General features: G+C 45.0%; 2 protein-coding genes and 1 pseudogene across 5 annotated transcripts in view; all 3 read right to left on the bottom strand.

Annotated features, from left to right (window-relative positions):
• Nucleotides 1–25,756, bottom strand: part of CHST6 (carbohydrate sulfotransferase 6) — a 44,184-nt gene extending 18,428 nt beyond the window's left edge. The window contains exons 1-2 of one of the 4 annotated variants that reach the window (XM_067020128.1): nt 2,920–3,120; nt 1,958–2,259 (exon numbers count right to left, since the gene is read on the bottom strand). The gene's annotated coding sequence lies outside the window, so the exon portion shown is untranslated. Of the gene's footprint in view, nt 1–1,623; nt 1,668–1,957; nt 2,260–2,385; nt 2,573–2,919; nt 3,121–25,586 lie in introns of those variants that run through there. The other 3 variants (XM_059043758.2, XM_059043759.2, XM_067020130.1) reach the window with 3 other exon arrangements.
• TMEM231 (transmembrane protein 231) lies at nt 3,872–26,080 on the bottom strand. The gene is made up of 7 exons (XM_059043761.2): nt 25,856–26,080; nt 25,587–25,756; nt 11,926–12,054; nt 11,460–11,603; nt 8,442–8,523; nt 6,700–6,805; nt 3,872–6,343 (listed from the first exon to the last, which is right to left on the bottom strand). Exons 1-7 carry the CDS (start codon nt 25,992–25,994, stop codon nt 6,163–6,165), a joined length of 951 nt encoding a protein of 316 aa, XP_058899744.1. The 5' UTR covers nt 25,995–26,080; the 3' UTR covers nt 3,872–6,162.
• Nucleotides 20,096–20,636, bottom strand: LOC131744356 (coiled-coil-helix-coiled-coil-helix domain-containing protein 2 pseudogene; annotated as a pseudogene).

The raw sequence follows: 26,080 nt of genomic DNA on the forward strand, positions 1-26,080 counted from the left end.
GAGGCTACAGTCGCACAGCCCAGATGCTGCTGGAGAAAACAGATCTGCCTGCAGGAATCTATTGGGAAATGAAATCAAATTAGTCTGGGAAAGGAGCCTCAAGTCTCCTTGGCTCAGAGCCACCCCGGGGGCATTTCAGAGCAGATGAGCAGATATCATCGCATAAACCCCTTTTCCCTGGCTCTGAGCTTTGAGGATCCTCAAAGCACACCTTACACAAAACCTAAGTTGGTCTAAATCACAGCACCTGATGGCTGAAGTGCCCTAAAGTCTGGGGCACCCACCTCTTCTCTGCAGTAACACACACAGGGAATGGGTGTAGAGGGTGCATGTTTTGCACATTCCTTTGTGTTCCCCCAGGTGTGGACTGAGCTCTCTTATATATACAGGGATAGTCTGGAATGTTCTCTGGTTTATTTTTTAATCCCTTATTTTGATTCATTTATTTTTTAAAAGTAAATCATTCTTACAAGTCAATGACATAAAATGAAAAAAGGAAGGGACTGTTTTAGAAGAAAACAACTCAAAACACAAAACAGCCAAAGACAACGTGTGGACCTTGTTTGGATTCTGATTCGAACAAACCCAGTGCAAGAAGATATCTGTGAGGTAATCAGAGAAATTTTAATGTGGACTGAGTATTAGGTGATATGGGGAAATCACTGTTAATGCTACTATCACCACCCAGAATACTCTTGTTCATGCATTTCTGTACCCAACTCCCCTTACTAGACTAGAAGTGGGACCCTATCTCATTAGAGGGAGTAGGAGCAGCACAGGGGCTAAGAGTGTGAACTCCACTTGATCACTTACTGTGTGATCTTGGGCAAGTGACTTAACCTCTCTGTGCCTTTAAAAAAAAATCTATAAATAGGGGAAATAATATAACCTAACTCATGGGCCTGATTTGAAGAGTAAATGAATTAACATTTATAAAGCACTCAGAACAATGTCTGGCACATAGTACATTTATAAATATTTGTTCAGGAATCTCCCAAATCCTGGGTCACAACTATATTCTGTGAATCCAAGGGAAAGCCTTTTCATAAGGAAAGCTCAAGGACAATAGCCTAACCAAGTCCAAGTGACCCTAGCACCCTAGCCGCAGAAAGTGGCAAGCCTAGGCAGGGGCATTACATACAAAACAGAAGACAGTGAATAACGGCTAAAAGCCTGGCTCCTGAAGTCAGATTGGGTTAAAATCTCGCTTTACGACCAGTGAGGTGTGTGACTTTGGGCAGGTCACTCCTAACCTCTCTGTGCTTCAGTTGGCTCCTTTGTAAACAAGGCTCTAACAGCGCCTACCAAACGGTCCGAGAGGAGTAAATGGAACAATGCAACCCTTAGCATAGCCAACGCTCCCTGAGCAGCATGCTCTTATTAGCTCTGGTACTTAGCTCACTCACTCATGGCTTCACCTCAGCCAAGTCCTTTCTGCTCTTGAGGCCTCAGTTTTCCCATCCTCATGCCTCCAGTACAAGAGGGAAGAGGAAAGACAGTTAACATTTGCTCGGCGCCTATGCTGTGGCCGAGAGAGGTCCCTATTGCTGCCCAAGATCCAGCAGCGAGAAGCAGGGGCCGCCAGACTCACATTCAGCTGGATCTGTTTCCAAATTCACTCACCGAGCTGCTTTTCCTCCAGAGTTCCCTGGAAAAACCCCTTGGAGAATTTTCTAGATTAAAGCCAAACTCTTTGAAACTCAAGTTTCAAGAGACAAGGGATCCCCAAGCAGTGATCTCCTGCGCAGCTGAAGCCCCAGGAAGACACTTTCCAACCCGCACTCGGGGCGGCGATGCTCTTTTCACCTTCTGGTAAAACCACTACCACCACCCTCAGCTCCAACTCGAACAGCGGACCCTGCTGCAAGATCAGGGCCTTCCCAGCGGTGCCACTGGCTTAGGCCCAGGCCGCGCAGGGTGTGGGCATCTCGCGCGGAGAGAGGATGAACCAACGTACCCCAAGCGAGGCGTCCCAGCCCGACTGGCGCGGCGGGAGGCAGACGCCTCTGGCCCCAGTCTCAGCAAAGGCTCCTGGACGTCTTTGCCAAGCTCCTCTCCACAGCCGCCCCGTCTCCTCGCCAGGAGAGCCCGCTGCGGCTGATTTGTTCCGCAGGGTCCCAAGGCTAGGTTATGAAGGGGCACCCAGTGACACGGGGGAGAGGGCTCCAAGAGGCATGGACTTGCGAAGCGGACACCAAGATATTGGAGGCACCTGGAGACCCAAGGCGGCGGGAACCAGGAAACAGGGCAGGATTCCCCCTGAAAAAAGAGAGGTGTCGTAAGGATGCGATGTTGGCGGAGCAGTCCCGGGGCAAGGACCAGAAACAGACTCGGGCCCTCCTGCCCCGGAGCCCCCTGGGTGCCCGGCCCCGCGCCCCGCGCTACCTGGGCGGCTGCCGGCGGCCCGCGGCGCTGCTCTGCGCTGCCGGCCCGAGCGGAGGGCGCACAATGAGGCGCTTTCAGACGTGGCTGCGGTCCCGGACCCGGCGGGCGGGAGCCGGAGCGGGAGGGAAGGAAGGAAAAAGCCGGTTGGCCCCCGGCTCCGGCTACCCTGCCCACCTCGGGCGGAGGGGCCACGCCTCGGGGGGAGGGGCGGCCGTCCAGCGGCGGGGGCGGGCGAGCCCCGGGGGAGGAGGGCACAGGTGGGCCCGGGGGGCTGCCGGGGGCGCCCGGCTTGGCCAAGGATGTCAAAGGGCGCTCGCGGAGTCAGCTCTCATCCCCGAATTGACCAGAAAGTTGTCTTCCCCCTCCAATCCCCAGAGAAGGGAGGCTACTGGGAACACAAAAGGCCCTTGTGAAGGAAATCGAATCTTAATTTTGCCCCTCCTCCCTCTCGGTGGCATCCTCACAGCGAAAGGACTTGGAATCCAAACCGCTTCCCAAGCCCCCAGCCTCAGACCAAAACCAAGCCCCAGGCACCTTGATGCCAAGCGGATCCGCGCGGCCTCCCCGGGTAGTAGCCGAGCTGGGGGCGGGGCCGGGACACCAGGTGGCCCTCAGGAGCTAGGCCCGCAGCTGGCTGTGCCCCTCTTTCTGTCTCCTCCCTGCTCTAGCCTCAACTTGATAGCAGGTCTCGATAAATACAGGGTATGTTTCAATAAATAAAGATGCTATTTCCTCCTACAGATAACGGAGCAGAGAGTCCAAGCACCTGAAAAAGAAAGGGAATTCTGACCTCTTGTAATCTGCTGTGGGATCTAAAATAAATCTCTGCCGCTGGGAGTATAAATTAGTGCATTCTTTCCAGGATGCAGTTTGGCAAGATGAATTAAAATCCTTATGAACGGGCTTCCCTGGTGGTGCAGTGGTTAAGAATCTGCCTGCCAATGCAGGGGACATGGGTTCGAGCCCTGGTCAGGGAAGAGCCCACATGCCGCGGAGCAACTAAGCCCCTGGGCCACAACTACTGAGCCTGCACTCTAGCGCCCGTGTGCCACAACTACTGAGGCTGTGCTCTAGAGCCCATGGCGCCACAACTACTGAGGCTGCGCTCTAGAGCCGGCAAGCCACAACTACTGAAGCCCGCGCACCTAGAGCCCGTGCTCAGCGACAAAAGAAGCCACCACAATGAGAAGCCCACACACCGCAACGAAGAGTAGCCCCCACTCACCACAAGGAGACCCGCACAGCAACAAAGACCCAACGCAGCCAAAAATAAATACATATAATAAATATATTAAAAAAAAATCCTTGAGAACATAAGCTTTTGAATTCATAATTTCTTTCTAGGATCTAAAGAAAATAAACTAGCAAAAAGGATTTATATGCAAGGTTCATAGATGTGTTGTTTATGATAGCAAAAAATATTAGAAACAAAAGATTAAAAAGATGTGTATCAGAAAGCCAACAGTGATAACTTCTAGGGAGCAATTTACAGACATCTTTTTTTCTTTAGGTTTCTGTAATTACACATTTCCCCCAATAGGCATTTAGAACTTATGTGGTCACAGAGAACTAAAACTTATTTTACAAAGCATGAACATGAAGAGAAGGAAAGAAAGCTTTATTAATTGCTTTATCAATCTTACATGATGGGACCTCACCTGATCAAACAGAAACTGGAAAATCATTTGGCAAAATAAGGGATTCCCCCCTGCCAAATATTGTCTGAAACCATGATGTAGTTATGGGTTACAGTCCAGTTGATAATATCCTGTATATTTCCATTTTTCCCCTCTTTCAGCTATAAGGTGTGATTCAGGTTCAGAAGCTACCAACATCTGATCGGTAAATAATCTAATATTCACCAGATGCAGTTGTAATTTTCCAGCCTGTGGTTTCCACATGCCATGTGGATTTCACCAAAAACTCGCATTTACTTAGGGCAGGGCCAGAAGACTTTTGCGAAGAGCTAACAAAAGCTCCAAGGTTTTTGGGCAGAGCCCTGGCAAAGCAAGGCTGCTGGTGAGTAACCCCAAGAAGTGTGCACAACCTCTGCCCTCCCCATCCTCCGCTTTCCAAATACTCTCCCTCTAAAGAGCCACATGCAACCTTCCAGTTTGAACATTTTAATTATAAAGTTACAAAACATCATGGTTCTTTATACACATTTTGCATGAAAATAATGTAATAAAATGCAAAGCCATGTTTCATACACATCTTCAGCTATCTTTCCATATCTCATTACCTTTTGGTGATTCAAGCCAGAAACCATTTTTTATTTCAATCTCAAGAAAAAAACTTTAGGCATATAAACAGCCCAAAATATTAAAAGAAAAAGCAGAGGGGTCAGTGTTAGGATATTTTTGTGCTTGGATACTTCAAAACAGCTTTGTTTCCAAAACTCTTATTTTGGCCAGCCTGAATGAAAAGGTGCTTTGGAAATAAAAGCTGAGTCTCCAGGGTAAACTGAGGCATGCATTCAGGAGTGTGTGTGTGGGTGCGAGTGAAGCATGGATCACAGAGGACATGTCCTTCCAGTGCCAGTGGTATCTCGGTATCATAAAGCAGGTCCGGGTGTCCCTAGGGCGAGAATAGAGAACTCTCTGCAACAAAGGCCCATTCCAGCGGTCTCTTCGGCAGACACTCCCTTAGTCATGAGGGTAATCTGGCTGGACTGCATGTCATTCTGCTAAAGGCCAGGTCCGGACTGGGCTGCCTGGGCTAGCATCCTCGTTATCCCCTCCCTGCTCCTTGTGTGTCCTCTCCAAAGCGGCCCACTCTCATGGGCGCCCTGTTCCTTAGTGGAGGGAAACACAAGTAGCTGGGCTTCCCGCTAGCCCTCCAAGTAAACTCTGTGGCTGTCAGGCAGTGGCAGCCAATACCAACAACAGCTCCTCTGTCACCCGTGTCCTTTTCAAGAAGGGGGAGGGCTGTCGAGGAGGAGTGGCAAGCGTCCAGGGTGTTGGGTGAGGGCCAAAGAGAAAGAACCTGTTGTTAACACTCCTTACTTCCCCCACTGTTGCTGAGGGGCTTGTGAATGGAACAGCACTTCTGACTGCAGCCTGCTATTCCAGGGGCCCAGACAGAGGGCAAAGAGCCAGCCACAGCAGGGCAGGGATAAAGGGCTGTTCAGCTGAGCTACCGACAGATGACTGTCTGTTAGACTCGAGGCAGGTGGCTGGATGGTCCCAGTGTCCTCAGGTCGCCCACCCTCCCGCACGCGCACACATGTGCTCTGGAGCGCTCCCTTTCTCACTCTCCAGATCTCCAGTTAAAGGCCTCTCAGTTCTGGAAATCAGTTCTGAATGGGAAATTTAGATGCCCAGGAGTGGAAAGTGCTGATGATTTGCATATCTATCACCAGAGAGCCCTGAAAAGAGTAAAACGTGGTTTACAATAGGGGGAAGAAATACACAGCATGTTTCTCAGTTCAAGAGAGGAAAAGTCTTTGCTTGACCAGAGATGGGACTCTTTCCAAGCTCTCTGAACTGACTGTAGTTTTCTCCTGAAATTCAAGTCTGAGACAAAAAAACAAAAGCAAATTATAGCCTTCAGGAACCCTCAGAAACATTTCCACAAACTAGTCTGTGATTATTTTTGTAGGCGTGTAGAAAACATAGAATTTGTGTAGGGGGAAATTAGAAAGGAATGTTCTCTGTCTCTGATAGGAAAAGCACATACGTGGGCAAGTGTCCACAGGCTCTTTTCAGAAATTTCATTAAGATGACAGTCCTCAGAAGACAACAGTGAGGTAGCTTAGAGTTTTCAGAAAGGGTCTTCTTAAGATAAATGCTCCTTATACAGTTCTCCCTGGGGCACTGCTGTTACAGGGATTGTGCTCACCACCTGATTTTGAAACACAAATCTTTTGATTCTTTCAAACACCCAGAGGAAGATAAGTAGGATACTAACATACTGAATCCAAGCAAACTTTATCATTTCCCAGAATCCTGGTAGATAAGTACAAACAGTTAAGGAATCACAGATGACATTTTCTAAGGAAATGTTAAACCAAAGGGTTAGTTTAGACAGAAAATGGCAGAAATGTTTCAAATACCCTTAAGATAAAAGAGATAATAAAAGATTATTAAGATCTAAATATGGATGGTTCTGATCTAGAAGAATTGCTCAAGAAGAAATATGAACAGGAAATGAGTATTTTTTCCTGTATGAACTGCAGACAGTCATTTGCATGGGGCTACAAATGCAGCAATTTCCAGTCTGAGGCTTCCCACATCTGTTCCTTCCTGGGACAACTGAGGAATCCTTTCCTTTTTTGAAACCCAGCTACTGCTGGCCCTTTAACAGAAAGGATATGAGATGACTTCCATGGGGTATCGGATGACAGCATTAATCACAAATGGAGCTTCTGCAGCCCTTCCCACCAGCCAGATGGGGTTGGGGTCAGTCAGGATGGTGGTTACTGCAACACAAAGGGAAGTTAATCCGTGAATGCTCTCTTTGGCAATAAAATATTGAGGGCTAGAAAAATACTCTGACCTCTCAGGCAAATTCCGCACTTCAGAACTCATACCAAAGAAATAATTCAAAAGGAAAGAGAAACTGAATGTTCAAAGTTGCTCACAAATTATTTGTTAAAATAAGTTAAAAACTTGGAAACAGTCTATGTGTTCTAAAATTGTTGAATGGCTAAGCAAAAGAATACTATGCTACCTCTGAAAAGAAAACCAATTAGAACTTTGTTGCAGTGTGGGGAAATATTTATATTACAAAGTACAAAAGATAAGTTAGATCATATAGTGTCTCTAAACTATGCTAGGAGCTGGGACTTCCCTTCTGGTTCAGTGGGGAGGACTCCATGCTCCCAATGCAGAGGGCCTGGGTTAGATCCCTGGTCCGGGAACTAGATCCCACATGCATGCCGCAACTAAGAAGTCCACATGCTGCAACTAAAAAAGAAAAAAAAAAAAAAAAAAAAAAAAAGATCCTGCACGCAGCAACTAAGACCCGGCGCAGCCAAAATAAAGAAATAATAAACTATGATAGAAGCTGTATAAAAAAATCTACACATGTACAAAGACTGGAAGGAATTAAGAAAGAAAAGTTGATTTGTAGATAACTGTTTTTATGTTCTAAAATTCTTTATTTTTGGAATAACGCTGCTAGGGTATTACGTAAAATCAGAAAGAAATACTGGAATTGCAGTCCCCTCACTTGTTAAATGTCTATGTATAGTATCTCTGATGTCTGGTTGCCAAGTAATGCTTTAGATGCCTTTAGAGAAAACCTCAGACCACCAACCAGCCAGATGTGCTGAGTCAAGCACACACTCAGGGATGGCCTGAGAGCCCACCTCTTGAAAGGGATGGATACCCTCTGCCTTCCAGCTAGAACCTTGGGTGCTTTCTCCTACTGCAGCTGTTGACATGGGGTGAGTCATGCACAGTCCCTATTTCCATCTAAAAACTATGGACAGCAACTTGTCTTTGGCTTCTTTTACAGGTATGGTGTGGGGAGGAACTCACAAATCTATATATATAAACCCATCAAGTCAGTGGTGGGATACATGTGGCAGTTAATTGGCACTAACCTGCCGGACCACAGGAGCAGTGGACGGGACGGTTAGTGTGTGGGTCTTTAGATCAGGAGAAAAAGGACAAACCCTGAGCAACCTGTTCACCTTCCATAACTGCTTTCTCTAGTTGCAGAGAGCAAGGGCTATTCTCCATTGTGGTGTGCGGGCTTCTCATTGTGGTGGCTTGTTGCGGAGCACGGGCTCTAGGTGCGAGAGCTTCAGTAGTTGTGGCACACAGGCTCAGTAGTTGTGGCTCGCGGGCTCCAGAGCACAGGCTCAGTAGTTGTGGCGCACGGGCTTAATTCCTCCGCGGCATGTGAGATCTTCCCGGAACAGGGCTCAAACCCGTGTCCCCTGCATTTGCAGGCGGATTCTTAACCACTGCGCCACCAGGGAAGTCCCAAGCATTCACTGGTTTTGATACTTTCATATGACGGGGGCTCTAATTCTGTTTCTCTCCAATAACCCCATTAACCCGCAAAGTCCTTGAGAAGCAGCTGAATGAACTCTTCCCATGACTCACCGTTCCTTTCCTGATAGGCAGCAACAATGTGGGTGAGGTCGTAGTCATGGGCAAAAGGGCTGGTCCCGTTGATTACAGATACCTGGGATTTGACAGGAGGATGTGATGTGAGCACCCAAGCGGCTTCCCCTCTTGTTTTTCTACCCTCCTGCCCACCCAGGCTGGCCTCAGAGACAACCGTCTTGTGCTTGGTGGCCCATTCCAGTATTGATAATCTTTTCTTCAAGGATGAATGAACTCCTTTGCAACAATTTAAGTCATTTACTCTCAGTCTTTCTTTGTGCAGGGATGGAAACAAGGGGTCGATATCCACCTTTTACACGTTAGAAGCTATTTATAAAATACCCCTTTCTATTCCAATGGGAGAAATGATTAATTTTTTTTAAGAGACCACATTTTCAACTCCTTTGTCTTTTTCTTGCTCTTGCCTGGATTCTCTCTAATTGATCTCTTTGAAATACAGAGATGGAAATAGGATAAAGCGCAAACAGTAAGCACATAATCCTTTGAAGAAAAGAAAGATCTGCACTCTAATAACATATTCCTGTTGACATAATGTAATATACAAACCTTCAAATAAAAAGTGCTACATTAAGTTTATATTTTATAGTCTCCTCCCTTTTAAAAAACGTATGTTGGGACTTCCCTGGTGGTGCAGTGGTTAAGAATCCACCTGCCAATGCAGGGGACATGGGCTCGAGCCCTGGTCCAGGAAGATACCACACACCGTGGAGCAACTAAGCCTGTGCGCCACAACTACTGAAGCCCGCGTGCCTGGAGCCTGTGCTCCACAACAAGTGAATCCACTGCAATGAGAAGCCCATGCACCGCAACGAAGAGTAGCCCCTGCTCCCCACAACTAGAGAAAGCCCGTGCGCAGCAACAAAGACCCAAAGCAGCCAAAAATAAATTAATTAAAACAAAACAAAATGTATGTTGATTATAGCTAGGTGACCACGAATCCCAATTTATCTGGAACAGTCCTGGTTTATGCCTATAATAAATGATAACATCTCATACTCATTTTCTAAAGTAGCCCAGCCAGGGACTTCCCTGGTGGTCCAGTGGTTAAGACTCCCTGCTCCCAACACAGCGGGCCTGGGTTCTGGTCAGTGAACTATAGCCCGCATGCTGCAACTAAAAAAAGATCCCGCATACCACAACAAAGATCCCACACGTGGCAACAAAGATCTCTTGTGCTGCAACTAAGACCCGGTGCAGCCAACTAAATAAATATTAAAAAAGAAAAAAGTAGCCCAGCCCAACTTATACGGGCCTCCCTGTGATAACGTAAAGGTTAGTAAAAAGTGATCAGAAGCATGAGTTCTGGCCTCAGAGAGACAATTCATGGCTCCCTTACTTTCAAGCTGTGGGACTTTGGGAAAATTAATCAATCCCTGTAAGCTCCAGTTTCCTCCTGTGTGAGATGAGAGTTCATTCTCACATCAACTCTGAGTGCTTACAATGCGGCAGGCACTGTTTCAAGCGCTGGGGTGAGAGAAGACAGAAGACGGCAGCGCTTTTACCACTAAGGGAGATGGCAAATGAACAAATTGAAAACCTCTCTTTAATATTTCAGGTGGAGGTAAGAGGAGTAAACCTGGGTGAGGAATGATGGAGGGACAGGTAAATGTTCTTTAGAAGGAGTGTCAGGGAAGGACTGTGCTCAGAACCTTTGAACAGGGACCAGAATGGAGCAATAGGATAAGCAACCTAGAAAGGAGCATAGGGGGACAAGGACAGGACAAGCGGCTGGAGAGCAGGGAAGCTGCAAGAGAAGGCATCTCGTGAGGTTGCTGTAATGATTAAATAACACATTTAAACTTCTTAACTCAGGCTGGCGTATGTTATATGCTTAACAAATAGTGGTTAGTATTCTTTTTCTTTTAAAAAAATTTTATTTATTTATTTTGGCTGCATTGGGTCTTCGTTGCTGCACGCGGGCTTTCTCTAGTTGCCACGAGCAGGGGATACTCTTCATTGTGGTGTGCGGGCTTCTCACTGCACTGGCTTCTCTTGTTGCAGAGCGCAGGCTTCAGTAGCTGTGGCACTCAGGCTCTGTAGCTGTGGCTCGCAGGCTCAATAGTTGTGGTGCACGGGCTTAGTTGCTCCGCTGCGTGGGATCTTCCTGGACTAGGGCTCGAACCCGTGTCCCCTGCATTGGCAGGCGGATTCTTAACCACTGCACCACCAGGGAAGTCCCAGTATTCTTTTTTTTTTTTAATTTTATTTTTTTTCCAGTATTCTTTTTCAAATGTTTTAAATGAACTGAAAAAGATCACCTGAAATAAATACACTGTGTGTGTTGTGCCCACGCGTGCATGCACCCAAAAGCTATAAGCAATTCAATTCTTTTTTTTTTTTTTTTTTGTGGTACGCGGGCCTCTTACTGTTGTGGCCTCTCCCGTTGCGGAGCACAGGCTCCAGACGCACAGACTCAGCGGCCATGGCTCACGGGCCCAGCTGCTCCGCGGCATGTGGGATCCTCCTGGACCGGGGCATGAACCTGTGTCCCCTGCTTCGGCAGGCAGACTCCTAACCACTTCGCCACCAGAGAAGCCCATCAATTCAATTCTTAAAGACAAAGACATATTCTTTTCCTCCCTTTTTACATGTAAATACAGGGGTATCTATCTCCATATTTTGAAAGAACTCATGGAAAGAATTCCTCAGAAATTCTTTTCTATGCCACTCACAAAGACATGCTATTTCCAATGTTCCTTTCTCCCTCTTCAAAGAACTTGACAAACAGTAACACACAGGGACTTCCCTGGCGGTCCAGTGGTTAAGACTCCATGCTTCCAATGCAGGGGGCACAGGTTCGATCCCTGGTCTAGGAACTAAGATCCCACATGCTGTGTGGTGCGGCCAAAAAAAAACACCCCAACACACACACACACACACACACACACACACACACACACACACACACACACACACACACACACACACACACACACACACACACACCAGTAACATACAGAAAGAAAAGAGATGGACAGTAAGCAGTATCCTTACGTTGTACCGAACATCTAGGCCACTATAGCTTAGGGGCTGCTTCTGCTGCAGCCTCAGGTCTCCGTTCACATATAACTGGGAGCCTGGAACAGCGAAGGAGGATTGGAAAAACGCCATGCTCTGCATCACGAATGTTGACATCCTCTGAAATCATTAGAAGGAGAGACAGTATCAATTTCGGTCAGATCCAAGGGGTTCTGGGTTCTATGTGTCACCTGTCTGTGGTTGAAGCCTAGCCATCCCTCCTATGCCTCACTCAGCCATGCAGGAAGCACTCTGCCCAGAACCTTCTGACCTATTAATAGTTCATATAAATTAATGTGACCTCAGTGAAAAACATTCAAATTTAACTTCTGCAGTTAAATCCGAAACGACACCTCTGAAAAGAGTCTTCTGCAGCGTGGGTTTTCCCAGAAATCAGAAAGGGAGCTCTGTTCTGTTGAAAGACAAAAGGGAGAGGACTCACGTGCAGTTGGTAGGAGAAAGTCAAGATGAGCTGCACACCAAGAACGTGCTCCGTGGATTGCAGGGGAAGCTCCAGTTTAAAATGTAACATGTCCATTTTCCCATCCTGGTTCCTGTCTTCTTCTCTAGTCTAGGAAAGCCAAAAGAGGCCAGTGATCCCGGTCCTTAATAAGTCTGGGAGGGATCCATCTCACTGTTGGACATACACAGTGACTCAGTTCTGCCACAAAGAGGCATTATCTTCCTCACCGAAAGAAAAGAGAAAAAGGGACTTCCCTGGTGGCGCAGTGGTTAAAAATCTGCCTGCCAATGCAGGGGACACGGGTTCGAGCCCTGGACCAGGAAAGATCCCACATGCCGCAGAGCAACTAAGCCCGTGCATCACAACAACTGAGACTGCGTTCTTAAGCCCGCAAGCTACAACTACTGAGCCCGCGTGCCGCAACTACTGCAGCCCGCGTGCCTAGAGCCTGTGCTCCGCAACAAAGAGAAGCCACCGCAATGAGAAGCCTGTGCACCACAACAAAGAGTAGCCCCTGCTCGCCGCAACTAGAGAAAGCCCGTGCACAGCAATGAAGACCCAACGCAGCCACTAAATAAATAAATTTATTTAAAAAAAAAAAGAAAGAAAAGAGAAAAATACATAGGTATAAGTGGATCAATGGTGGTGAAAGAGACACATGTGCATGACCCCTAAACTGCATACTTGGGCTTCTCAAATATTCTAGGGCCAAACTGAACAAGACCTGGAAGTAGGAGTAACAACAGTGTAAACATCTGGATGCACTGTTCTTCTTCAGTTGCCTCATTTGATTTTTTGGTTTTATTGCTGGTGTTTTCTTTCCTTTTTAGAAACATGCCTGGGTTTGTATGGAACATTTAAATAGCATATCAAAACAGACTTCTACTTCTCTAGAGGACAACTTTTTAAAATAGAAAAGAATCCTAATCATTATGCATTCCCCAAACAGACTCAGCAGAAAAACACCAAGCTCTATTTATATATTCTTTAACCACAGTGCTTTGATTCAGATTCTCAGTGTTGGACTGATGTCAGGGCTTTATAGCCTAGTGCATCTTTTAGCACCAATCAATGCAATGAAAAAGAAAACTAAGTAAAATCAGTGAGGCATTAAAACTACACAGGTACTTTATAAATTATGGCCATGAAAGTAGGGAAGGGACCTCCCTGGTGGTCCAGTGATTAAGAACCCGCCTTCCAATTCAGGGGACATGGATTCGATCCCTGGTTGGGAAACTAAGACCCCACATGCCACTGGGCAACTAAGTCCTCAGCCCGCAACTCCTGAGCCCACACGCCACAGCTAGAGAGAAGCCCCAGTGCCGCAACTAAGACCCGACGCAGCCAAAAATAAATACATACTAAAAAAAAAAAAAAAAAAAAGTAGGGAAAACAGAGATCCAAGGAGGGAAAAAGACAAATCACAGATCCTAAAAAAACACCAGAATCCAGTCTCACCCCACAGTGACCCTAAAATGACTAGCAGGAAAGACTGTCACTGAAATGTGATCACTGGTGACATGGTTCCTTGCCACACCTCGGGATCTTGTTACTACAACTGATCCTTTTCCACTGTAGGTTCCCAGAAGGATTCTGCTATGAGGTATCAGCATTCCCATCTGAATTCCCCATCTACTGATTCATTTGGTTTTCCACCATACCTTTATGCGGGGGAAGAGATTCTTTGTTCTTTTTCAGGCTAGTAAGGTCGTTTGAGATGGAGATATCTCAGTTTTCAGAACCTTTCAATCATTTCTTTCCTTCTAGACAATAATGTCCTTATCCTAGGCCTTGTTATAGAGAAACCTACCCTCTCTCTTCTGTTGGATACTATTTTCTCTGTCCTGTTACATCAGCTTTGCCGGTGTAGGCAAGGGATATCTGTTACCAGGGCTGACATCAGGTTACCGAGGCAATTATGTATTAGCAATTATGAGTAGGATGGAAAAGAGTCTGTGAATTCACAGGCTTGTCTTCCTGTGAATTTTTTTCACTTGGTATCTGGGAAGACTTGGAAGGCAAAGTCAGGTTAACTCTCTGTAGTGGATCCATGGCTTTTCTGGATCTTTAGGGTTGGATAGGAAGACAAAGATCAACAATTTGCAAGAGAGGAGAGTGACCAGGAGGGAAATGCCAAAAGAATCTAGACTCTAACACAGTCTGAGAGGGAGAGAAACACGTTTCATTTGACCTTCACAATAAGGCGAAGGTAAGCAGAGCAAGTACTATCCCCATTGTATATATGAGAAAACCAAGGCTCAGAGAGATTAAGGGATTTATGGAGTACAGCTACTATTGGTAAAGACAGGATATGAAACCACATCTTTGACTTCAAATCTGATCCTCTTTCCAGGACTAAAATGTCCAGACTTAAACTCAAGGAGAAGATGTCGGTTAAGAAAGATCTTTTTGCAAGAAGCCAGCACACTTTTATGCCATGTTCACAGAGGACAGAGATCCAGCACAGCACCATAATTGGTGTCTACTTGTTAAACCCATTCATTAACCTGTCAAATAGTTTCTTTTCCTTTTTTTTTTTTTTTTTTTTAACATTTATTTATTTGGCTGTGCTGGGTCTTAGTTGCGGCACGTGAGATCTTTTTTTAGTTGCGGCATGCAGGATCTAGTTCACTGTCCAGGGATCGAACCCAGGCCCACTGCACTGGGAGCGTGGAGTCTTAACCACTGGACCACCAGGGAAGTCCCAACCTGTCAAATATTTTCTGAAGGCCTACTATGTGCCAGGCATTGCTTCAGGTTCTGGGAATATGATGGCAAACAAAATGGACAAAGTCCCCACCCTAAGGGAGCTTACATTCCCAGCCAGGGAGGCAGAAAGTAAATCAACAAACAGATATGAGCTAACAGGTAGTGCTAAGCGTCACAAAGAAAAATGAAGCAAACTAAAATTACAGAATGACCAGGATAGAACAAAAATTTTTATACAAAGTATTCAGGAATACCTGACCGTTCAAGAAATCAGGTGAAGGGAGGTGATAAGACACAGAAATGTCTTGGGGAAGCGTGATCCAAGCTAATAAAGCACACATACTCTGGGCGGAAGCGGGTCAGTGTTTAACAGAGTGAGATGAGGCCAGTGCAGCTGAGCAGAGTGCATGAGCTGGAGAGAGGTGGAAGATGAGGGCCCAGACAGGGCCATGGGGATGAGTGATGGTGCAAATGGTGCATCTCCCACAGAGGACCTGTCACCAAGGAAGACGCTCGCTCCCTTGGGGCTGGCAAGGTGCGTTACATCGCTGTGCTATCACTTGGACCACGGATGGAATCAATTACCTAATTCCATTTACTTTAAACCAAGCTTAACACAAAATGCAACAGCTACAAAGGCAGGTGTTCAATGAGCTAATACTTTTTTTTAAACATTTTTTTAAAAAGTTATTTATTTATTTTTGGGCTGTGTTGGGTCTTTGTCGCCACACATAGGCTTTCTCTATTTGTGGCGAGCAAGGGCTACTCTTTGTTGCGGTCCGTGGGCTTCTCATCGCGGAATATGAGCTCTAGGCGTACAGGTTTCAGTAGTTGTGGCGCACAGGCTTAGTTGCTCCGAGGCCTGTGGGATGTTCCCGGACCCATGCTTGAACCCATTTCCCCTGCATTGGTAGGTGGATTCTTAACCACTGCGCCACCAGGGAAGTCCCCTCAATGAGCTAATACTTCTTTAACACAAGTTCAGGATTAGTAACATCCAATGGGTGTGTCTGGCTAAGAGAATTCATAAATCACACCATCACCTTATTTCTATAAGGTATATGTGCAATTTGGAGCAATTTTTATATCCACAGTTCATCCTGTCTTGTCCCTCTGCATATCCCAGGAGAGAAGTATTATTACTAGTAATAATTAGCAATAGTTAGAGAGGTAGGTACTGTCATCCTCTTTATATAATTACATTGAGGCCAAGAGAGGGTGTGGAACCCAATGACAGAACTGGGGCTAGAACTTGAGTTTACTGACTCCTGATTCTATAATATCCCATAAGAAACCTAATTTCAAAGATTTCTGGAGTTAAAACAGGTAATCCTTTACAGATATGTGTGAAATCAATACTAACACACTAGATAGGATAAATACAGGCATTATTGGATTTAGTCAATGCCCAGCAGTCCACCTGTATCAATCAGGGTCCAATCAGGAAGGAAGAAATGAAAATAAAGTTATTTTAACAGGGGAATTTAGTATAGGGGATAATTAATAACACAAGCATTAGTGGACTAAAAAGGCAAACAGGGAACACTTTTTGCAGGATAACTACCTAGGGCCGGAGAAGAAAAGGAAGAGGCTGGCATTACCTCAAAGAGCTGGGACTCAGACCTCAAAAAGGGAGTGCTGTCAGCTGATACTGGTACCTTTGGAGCTTGGATGAAGAACCCATGAGGGAGTCAGTATGGCAGCAGGAAAGATGTACTCCTTGCTGTCTGCATCACCCCAGCAATGGTTCTTCACCCTGGTTGCAAATTCTGGTTTTCTGCAACTCCCAGAACAAGGCTCACCCTGCCTCCTGCTGGCAGAGTCTAACAGGGAGCCAGTAGGCAGAGGAAAATGTGGTTTTCAGAGTCTCAGCACCAGCAACACGAAGGAGAGAATAGGAGGGTAGGTTTGGAGCTGAGACGAGATCTAATAACCAGCACAGCATCTGACAAGTTAAGAGTAGTTGTAAATTTAACTAGTGCCATTGTTTCCAAATTGCCTTGACTTGCAACATTTTTCTCATCAGGGATTCTACAGTATTTGACAGTTTGCTGGAATTTTATTTGGTTCCTGTTTGCTTTCATATCTTTTATTCTTTAGAGTCATACTCTTATTTTTTTCTTTCTTTTTTTTTTTGCTGTGCTACGTGGCTTGCAGGGTATTAGTTCCCTGACCAGGAATCAAACCCAGCGCCCAGCAGTGAAAGCACAGAGTCCTAACCACTGGACTACCAGGGAATTCCCTAGAGTCATATTCTTTTACTGAAGGTTAATTTGCTAGTTTACACCAGTGTCCACTTTACCATATACTGGTCATCATTGGAGTGTCCCATTTTTTCTTTTTAAGCTGATAGTGCTCTTGGACACCAGTCTTTGGGTCTCCAGCAAAGTAGGAACTACTACTCCATGTCTCCTAGACATAAAAAATCCTTGCTACCCGTATTTCAATTAATCTAAGATATCATTAATTATAAAATGTACCGATATTTTATATACCAGTAAGAAAGCAAAAATATTTCCAATTAAACTATGACACAATGCTTTCTAATCACTAAGGGTATTTATTTTATACTTATTGAAAGAGCTTTTAGATTTAGGCATATTAATATCAGATATCCTGTTTATGCACATAGAAAAATATATGCAAAATAAATTGATCCAGGGATTCTTAAAACTTCTTTACATCGTGATTCTTTGAATCATTTATTGACTCAGTATTATCCATACTTTTCTATGCAAGTTTGTCCTTTGTGACATGAAGCACACTGGTGCTTTTTTACAGCACTTAAAAAACATTCACAAAGCTAACTAAAATTCACTGGTCTGGGTTCATAAGCAGGCTTTAAAATTCTGTGGAGTTATCCTACTATTAAGTGCCTCTTGAACCTTCCCTTACCTGCTTATCACTTGGTTCTTAGTGTTAAAATGTTTTATTATTGTCTCTGGGGTTTTCTTTCAAGTTGCTGATGTCCCTTCTGCAAATTTTGGTGCTGGTACTTTTGAGTTTCCATACGTAGGCAATGAGGACTAGCCAAGCCTGTCTTCTGGCCCACAGCTATTGTAAAATACCACTGACAGGCAGACACACTCTGATTTCGGAGATGTGAAAAAACATGTCTCGGACACACAGTACTCTCCGCTCATCTTCCTGCACCCTCTTGCTCCCATATTCTCTGGGTCACACATGCTTAAAGAACCAAGTCAGGCCCATTGAGGAAAAAGGTCACTGCGCTTTTTTTCTTCTTTCATTAGAAAAAACCAGAAACTTGACTTTTAAAGCATTAAAAGCATAGGGACTTTAGAGACGCTGTCCAAGGTGAACTGACCAAAGCAGAAACAAGGCCGTTTCTGACTTCTAAGGCATTTTTCCAAATTAGCACCCGCAAAGCCACCTCCAAGCATTTGGTCAAACTTTGACCTAAAACCACTGCTTCCTTGGCTCTCTGGGCAGTTTCTTGGACAGGCTGTAGTCAGTCTAGTTTTATGTTCAGAGTTAGAAGAGTATTTTGCTGCACTAGGGTTAAGAGTATAAGATACAAAACAAGAAACCTTGGGGACTTCCCTGGTGGTCCAGTGGGTAAGACTCTGTGCTCCCAATGCAGGGGGCCACGGTTTGATCCCTGGTGGGGGAACTTGATCCTGCATGCATGCCGCAACTAAAAAGAAGATCCTGTGTGTCACAACTAAGACCCGGCGCAGCCTAAATACATAAAAATAAATCTTAAAAAAACAAAACAAAAAAACCCCAAGAAACCCTTGAGCTGTAGTCCTGACTGCTCAGCTGAGAGCTAGAAATTGTCACTTAGCTCTGAGTCTCGTTCTCTTCATCTGTAACATGGGGGTATAACCTCTACTTCACAAGGTTACTGTGAGGCTCAAAGAGATAATATATGTAAAAAATCAATAGCTAACACTTTACTAAGTGATTGTTAAAGGCCAAGTATCACATAGAGGAATTTAAATGTATTATCTAATGATAAAATGCTTAGCATATGCCAGAGGCATGGTAAATCAATAGCAATTTCAATTTTATTCATTTATTTGGCCGTGCTGTGGGGCTTGTGGAATCTTAGTTCCCTGACCAGGGATCGAATTCGGGCCCTAGTCAGTGAAAGTGCGAAGTCCTAACCTGGAAATTCCCAATAGCAATTTTTATTACTATGGCTTGTAAGCATATCACCAGGATATCACCAACCTGCTTTTAAAAAAATTTAGACATAATTCACATACCATAAAATTCACCCTTTTGCTACAGTTCAGTAGATTTTTGTATATTCACAAAGTTGTGTGACTATCACCGCTGATTCCAATTTCAAAACATTTTCATCGGGCTTCCCTGGTGGCGCAGTGGTTGAGAGTCCGCCTGCCGATGCAGGGGACATGGGTTCGTGCCCCGGTCCGGGAAGATCCCACATGCCGCGGAGCAGCTGGGCCCGTGAGCCATGGCCGCTGAGCCTGTGCGTCCGGAGCCTGCGCTCCGCAATGGGAGAGGCCGCAGCAGTGAGAGGCCCGCGTACCACAAAAAAACCAAACAAACAAACAAAAAAACATTTTCATCAGCCCCCAAAGAAACCACATACCACTCCTTATTAGCAGTCACTACCCATCTCTCCTCTCCACCAATTAATTCCCCAAGTTCCTGGAATCCCTAATCTATCTTCTGTCTCTACAGATTTGTCTATTCTGGACATTTCATCTAAATGGAATCATACAACATGTGCTATTTTGAGGTTGGATTCTTTTACTTAGCAAAAAAGTTCATCCATGTTGTAGCACATATCATGACTCCATTCCTTTTTGTGATTGGGTAATATTCTGTTGTATGGATATAACATATTTTGTTATCCATTCATTCATTGATGGACATTTGGGTTGTCTGGACTTTCTTTTTGAATTATTATTGCTCTTATGAATGAGGCTGCTATGAACATTTGTGCACAAGTTTCTGTGTAGACGTGTGTCAATTTACTGGGGTACACATATGCCTAGAAGTAGGGATGCTGGGACACATGATAACTCTTATGTTTTGGTTTTTTGGGGGGGAAAGAAAATCACTTTATTCTAATTAATTCACAAACAAAAGCTTTGTTTAAGAGGCCACACAAACATCTGCCCAGGCCCAAACTCAATACCATCTCATGAGCTTCTACATGGTGAGAATACCCTCTTCCACTGCAAGTCTGAAGCACAAAAGCTATTACGATCAAGGAGAGGTTTAACTGGTGGCTTCACACTTTATTTTTGCGGTACACGGGCCTCTCACTGCTGTGGCCTCTCCCGTTGCGGAGCACAGGCTCCGGACGCGCAGGCTCAGCGGCCATGGCTCACGGGCCCACCCGCTCCGCGGCATGCGGGATCCTCCCGGACCAGGGCACGAACCCGTGTCTCCTGCATCGGCAGGCGGACTCTCAACCACTGCGCCACCAGGGAAGCCCTCAATTATATTTTTAATGCTAAATCAACGTGGTCATGAGAGAGAATTTTTCATGCCTTCAGTTGGAACTTCTTGATTAAGCTAACCCTTTCGCCAATCTGCACTGTTTCAGCACCTCACTGAAACCTTCCCAAAGCTTATTGTCACCCTGGTTCAGTGCACACTCCAAAAACTATTTCACCTCAAAAAAGCATGGGCCATTCTGCTGCTGCTGTGCCGGCTGGGTTCCCTGAGGCTCCCGGTAAGCGATGTCAGGCCTTGAGGGCTCAGCATTACTTCCTCCACCGAAGCCACCAGGGAGGGCGTGACCCAGAGTGTGGCCGAGACGGCAGAACTCACAGCCACGCCGGCACGCCGGCTGCAGGGGTTGCCATCTGGGCCATCAGACCTGGCTGCCGGGGAGCAGCAGCAGGGGAGCCAACAGCAGACAGCGGAGCCGCTGCTGTTGGCAGAGCTGCGGGCGCTGGCCTGGTCGCGGTTCTCATCTGAGGGGCCCGGCGGGCCGGAGGGGCCACGCCGGAAGTGCGGCTTCGGCTTCCACGAGGCATCTTAAATGCGCGTCGAAGCGGGGACTAGAAGAGCGAAGATAACTCTATATTTAACTTTTTGAGGAACTGCCAACTATTTTCCCAAGTAACTGTGGCATTTTATATACTTAGCTGCTTTTAAATTTTTACTGTTTTTTTGGTTTGCTTTTGTTTTACATGGCGCTTTCTAAATTTTTCCTTTAAAAGTTGTTGTCATTGTAATTTTAAAATCTTGAATATGTATTACATTCCCATGGTACAAAATTATAATGGTACAAAAGGCTATGTAGTGAAAAATTTCTCTCCCACCTTAACCTCAGCCACCTAGTTCCTTCCCCAGAGCAATCAATTGTTGTCAGTTTCTTTTGAATTCTTCCAGAGATAGCTGAAGCATGCATGTATGTGTATGTAAATACACACATTCATATATTTTTTGTTTTTTTCTATTTTTATACAAATGGAAGCATATTATATACAATTTTTGTTTTTTACACTTATCAATTTCTCTTGGAGGTAATTCCACATCAATAGATATAAATCCGACTTCATTAAAAAAAAAAAAGCTATGTAACATTCCACTAGGTAGATGTAACACAATTTTTAAAATGAGTCTTCTATTGCTAAATAGGTTGTTTAGCATTTTTAAAAAAATTTTATTTATTTATTTTTCGTTGCGCTGGGTCTTCACTGCTGCGTGTGGGTTTTTCTATAGTTGCAGCGAGCACGGGCTTCTCATTGCAGTGGCTTCTCTTGTTGCAGAGCACGAGCTCTGGGTGCGTGGGCTTCAGTAGCTGTGGCACTCGGACTCAGTAGTTGTGGCTCACGGGCTCTAGAGGGCAGGCTCAGTAGTTGTGGCGCACGGGTTTAGTTGCTCCGCGGCATGTGGGATCTTCCCAGACCAGGGCTTGAACCCGTGTCCCTTTCGTTGGCAGGCGGATGCTTAACCACTGCACCACCAGGGAAGCCCTGTTTACCATCTTTTGATACTACAGACAACGCTGCAATGAGCAACTTTTTACATATGTCATTTCACATGTGTGCACAAACCTTAGGATACCTTATTAGAAGTAGAAGCAGGCACATAAATTGGTAATTTTGACATATTTGGACAAACAAATATGGTCCTTAAAGAGGTTGTATCAATCTACACTCCCACCAGTGATATACAGAAGTGTATGCACAATTCCCCACATCTTGCTGAACGTGCTACGAAACTTCAATTTTTGCCTGTTTGATAGATAAAAATGATATCTCAATTATTCTTAATTTGCATCTAATTACGAGTGCGATTTCATATGTTTAAGAGTCATGTGTTGAGAAATAGAATACTGCCTGCCATATCAGTAAACAAAGGATGTCACAGTCATTAGCGATTACACCCACGCTGAGGTGAGCGGGTGAGCCCTGAGGGTACTCAGGACAGAAACAAAGAATACCTGCCACCTAGCAGCCATCAGACTGCAGCTACTCCCCGTGGTGCCCCCTGAGGAAACCCAGGATGTGAAAACACAGGATGCCGGCCCCAGACAGCTGAGGTGCATATCAAAGGAATGATTTCAGTGAGCCCAGGCTCTTTCATCTTCCCATACATAGCAAAGCTTAGCTAAATTCCTTAACTAGAGATATAGTTTTCTTTTACGGAACAGTAATCTTTGGTTCCTACTACCTGCCCTTTGTTGCAAAACTCCTGTATATCCTACCTCACCTCCTTGGAGCAGTTTTCTCAGGGTTACTAGAGATGCTGCCTCCTAGGCTTGAAGTCCTCAGTATGTCTGCCTAATAAGACATAACTCTCAACTTTTAGGCTGTGCATATGTTTTTTTAGTTCACAGTGTGTTTTGTCTTCTATAAACTGTTCATATTCTTTGCCCATTTTTTTTTTACTAGGTAGTTGGTCTTTTAATTATAGATCTGTAGGCACTTTATGTTAGGAAAATTAGCCCTTTACAAGTGATACAAATAGTAAAACTTTTTTCCTTGTTGTCATTTGTGTTTTGGCTTTGCTTACGGTTTTCACCAGGCCAATGATTTTTTAAATTATATACTTGCATTTATCAACTAAGTTTCTTTAATGCCTTCTAAATTTACATCATACTCAGATTTAAAAGCTTTCACTCATTTGTTTCAGTACTTTTATGATTTCATATTTTAAATTTAATTTTGATCTATCTGGACTTTAATTCTGCTGTACAGTCTCCGAGGACTAGCTCCATCTTTACTCACTGATTTAAAATGCCACGTTTGTCATATTAGGGTCCATTTCCATACTTTTTATATAATTCCCCAAACCACACTACTTTACTTATTAGAGCTTTAAGGTATAGTTTAATATCTGGTAGACCTCTTTCCCTTGTATTGATATTATCTTTTTTCTCCTAGAATTTAGAATTTTTGCTTACTTTTTTTCTGTACTTCCCTTATATCGTCTAACTATTTATTTGTATCTCATGATTTCAAACTATTCTCAAACTAAGAGCTCAGCCAGCAAGGAAGCAAATAATTTACTGAGAAAGACTGTAGATGACAAGGTCATAAATTACTTATAGACAGAGGCTTAGAATGGAGAGAAAAAAAAGACTAAGAAAAAGGAGCTTTGGCTTTATGTTTTACAGTGTGAAACTGCCCAGTATTAAAGAGGATTGATAGCTCTGGACACCATAAAAACAAGAGGTAGTCTTGGCTTCACGAAATCGCAACACACACACACCAGAAGTAGGGGGTTGGTGGGCAGTGCTCTCAAGGGAGTGGTTTCTGGTTACAGAGATAAGAGGCTAACTAGCAATCCAACTGGGAAGCCAACCCAGTTCGAGGCGGATGAACAAGTGAAAAGAACACATGAATGAAACCTAATGCTGTATCCTTGTTTTCATGATTATTTTAAGTTTTCATGATTATTTCTTAGACTCAAGTAACCAGAAAGTATGATAGATAGGAATATACAAATGTAAAGAAAAAATTTCTACCAAAAATTTAAAAGACAAGGAGTGCTAAACTAAAGTAAAACTAACAAGTTAATTTTTTTGTGTGTTTGTAATACAAACAACAACAACCACATTTGTTTCCACTTTTGGAAAGGAAACACAGGTTGAACAGGAGAAGTACAGTGGGTTTACGGGGAAAAGGAAGCGTACCTCGATGCTGGCCTCTCACTCGCGGTCACCCTTCCCCAGAGGCATTATAATCTCAAGAATAAAAATGGGCAACATGTCACGATTAGGGAGGAGCTGTGGAAAGAAATTTGTCTCTACTCCACTTCTATTTTTAAATAAATTTAAAAGACCTGATCATTTAAAGAATCAAAGTGTTCAACAATGTTTGTTACAAAAACCTGCAGGCTTTCACCCACAGGGCAACTAATTTTGCCTCTTTTACCTTATTATTTAGAAATGTATCTCCACGTCTTTACACAACCTTGGCATTGGCTGGCACTTCTCAACTTCCGTTTCAGGCTTCCTCTATTGTCTTCCCGCAAGGAGGGATGATTTAGTTTTCTTACCCCCTCCCTTCCAGCCAGCGCCGCCGCCTTCCCATCCCCCCAGTAGCGTTAAAGTCTTATTTTGGTTAGTCAACATTCAATGTTCACCAAATTATGATTACGTAAATCCTATTCATAACTCTGATTGCTTTTCCTCACTTTTTGTTTTTCTGGAGTTAATAATTATTTTATTTGCTTGCTTAGTTTTCTATGTATTTATACAATTTCAACAAACAGCTTCTATTCCAATTCCTCACAACTTGATGTTTAAAGGTGTATGACTTATTCAAAATCTTGTTCACACACACACACACAAAAAAAATCTTGTTCACTGCAGTATTCTAACAGTGAGAAAGTAAAAGCAAATCAAAAATCCACCAACAGGCAACTGGTAAATCCACTTCAGTTTTCCATATCATGAAATACTTTGCAGACCTTAAAACGAAGGTTAATTAACAAGTATTGATACAGGTACCAAACTGCGCCTTTAATTTTATGTCATTATACGTACCTGTAACTCTTTAATATTTTACAATGAGCATGCATTTTTATAGTCAGAAAAAAAAGGAAATTTAAAGTAATCATAAAAAGTAATCGGAATCATATTTTGTTTGTGGTTATTCATATGACCAATCAGATTTTAAAATTTTTGTCATTTTTAGTTGCTGGGCAAAAAGTCAATTTTTTCATTTTTCCGCTACACAAATTTGACTGTAGGTCAATCATCTCAGAGATGTCTAAAGAGATTCAACTTTGGAAGAAGGAAATCCAGAATTTTCCTACTTCTAAAGGAAAATATTTTCAGAAAACGAGTGTAAAGGGGGTGATTGTATAGGAAGCCCTCACTTATCTTGAACCCGATACTAGATTACAGGCAGTAAAATGCTTCATTTTCATCCCAGACAGCGGCAGGATGGAGCAGCAGCTAAGGAGGCGAGCCCAGGGAGGCGGGCCTGGGCCAGCAGCACATTCTGCGGAGGTTGCTTAACCAAGCAGCACGTTAGCTTCCGCGTGTCAGTCTGCCTAAAAATGCCTGCCCTTTCCGTTCCTACCGAGCGCTGATGCACGGCTGCAGCTGCACGACGGGGTAATTAACTAGAACCCCGCTCGGCCTTCCCGACTCATAAGGCAACTTTCGCGACCAGCCTATCATTAGGAAGGGGCAGGCCCATGGAAATGACGGGGTCGCACACAGGTTGCCCCCAGGCTTCTAGCCTCTGTATAGGCCACAGACGCTGACAGCTGTAGCTAACTTTATTGGGGGTGGTGGACGGCTTGGAGAAGTCGAATGAAACAACAAATTTGCTCCCCAAATTTAAGTTTATGCTTAAACTAAACATAAGCTCGGGTCAGTGAACTTCTCCCTCAGACCCAAGCCGGGCTCCCCCGGACACAGGGGCCGGGTCTCCGGCCGCGGCGCTCCCTCCCACCCCTTCCCCCATCCCCACCGCAGCCCAGTACCGGCGGACGGCTGGGTCCAGGCGGGAACCACGCACCGAAACGAGCGGGACGCGCAGGTGATCCTCCTGCAGCCGGTTGAAGGCGGGAAACGTGCTCCAGGCTAGGTACGCACCGTGCTCGGGTCCTAGCAAGGCCACGAGCAGCACCTGGTGCTGGAAGCGCACGGTCGGCTGCTCCTCATAGCTGCTCCGTTTCAGCCAAAACCCTGAGGTAAAGAGGGCGGGAGGCGGAGGGGCCGAGGTCAGCGAGGCCGGCGCGGTCGCCGCGGAGAGCCGCGTCGCGCACCGGCCGGGGGCAGGCTCACCGTGGCTCCGGAAGGCCACCAGCAGCGGCGGGATGTACGTGAGCGCGGCGGACAGCATCAGGAACAGCGCGGCCTTAGAGCAGAGCCCCGCGCGGTAGCCCCGCTCCACTGGGTGAGAGAAGAGCTCGTAGAGCGCCATGAGGGCAGCGGTGAGTCGGGCCAAGAGCTCGAGATTCCTCGGCGGTTCCAGAGATTTGACAAACTTTGGCTTCTCCTGGTTGCCAT

Source organism: Kogia breviceps, chromosome 18 (assembly GCF_026419965.1).
Source record: "Kogia breviceps isolate mKogBre1 chromosome 18, mKogBre1 haplotype 1, whole genome shotgun sequence".
In the NCBI taxonomy this organism is placed as follows: Eukaryota; Metazoa; Chordata; class Mammalia; order Artiodactyla; family Physeteridae; genus Kogia; species Kogia breviceps.

Bases quoted from the DNA above. Each gene is read 5' to 3' on its own strand.
- TMEM231 (XM_059043761.2), bottom strand. From the start codon at position 25,994: ATGGCGCTCTACGAGCTCTTCTCTCACCCAGTGGAGCGGGGCTACCGC. The intron at 11,604-11,925 runs GTGAGTCCTCTC...TAATGATTTCAG, and splicing joins CTTTCTCCTACCAACTGCAC to AGGATGTCAACATTCGTGAT. The intron at 8,524-11,459 runs GTAAGGATACTG...GTCAAATCCCAG, and splicing joins GCCTAGATGTTCGGTACAAC to GTATCTGTAATCAACGGGAC.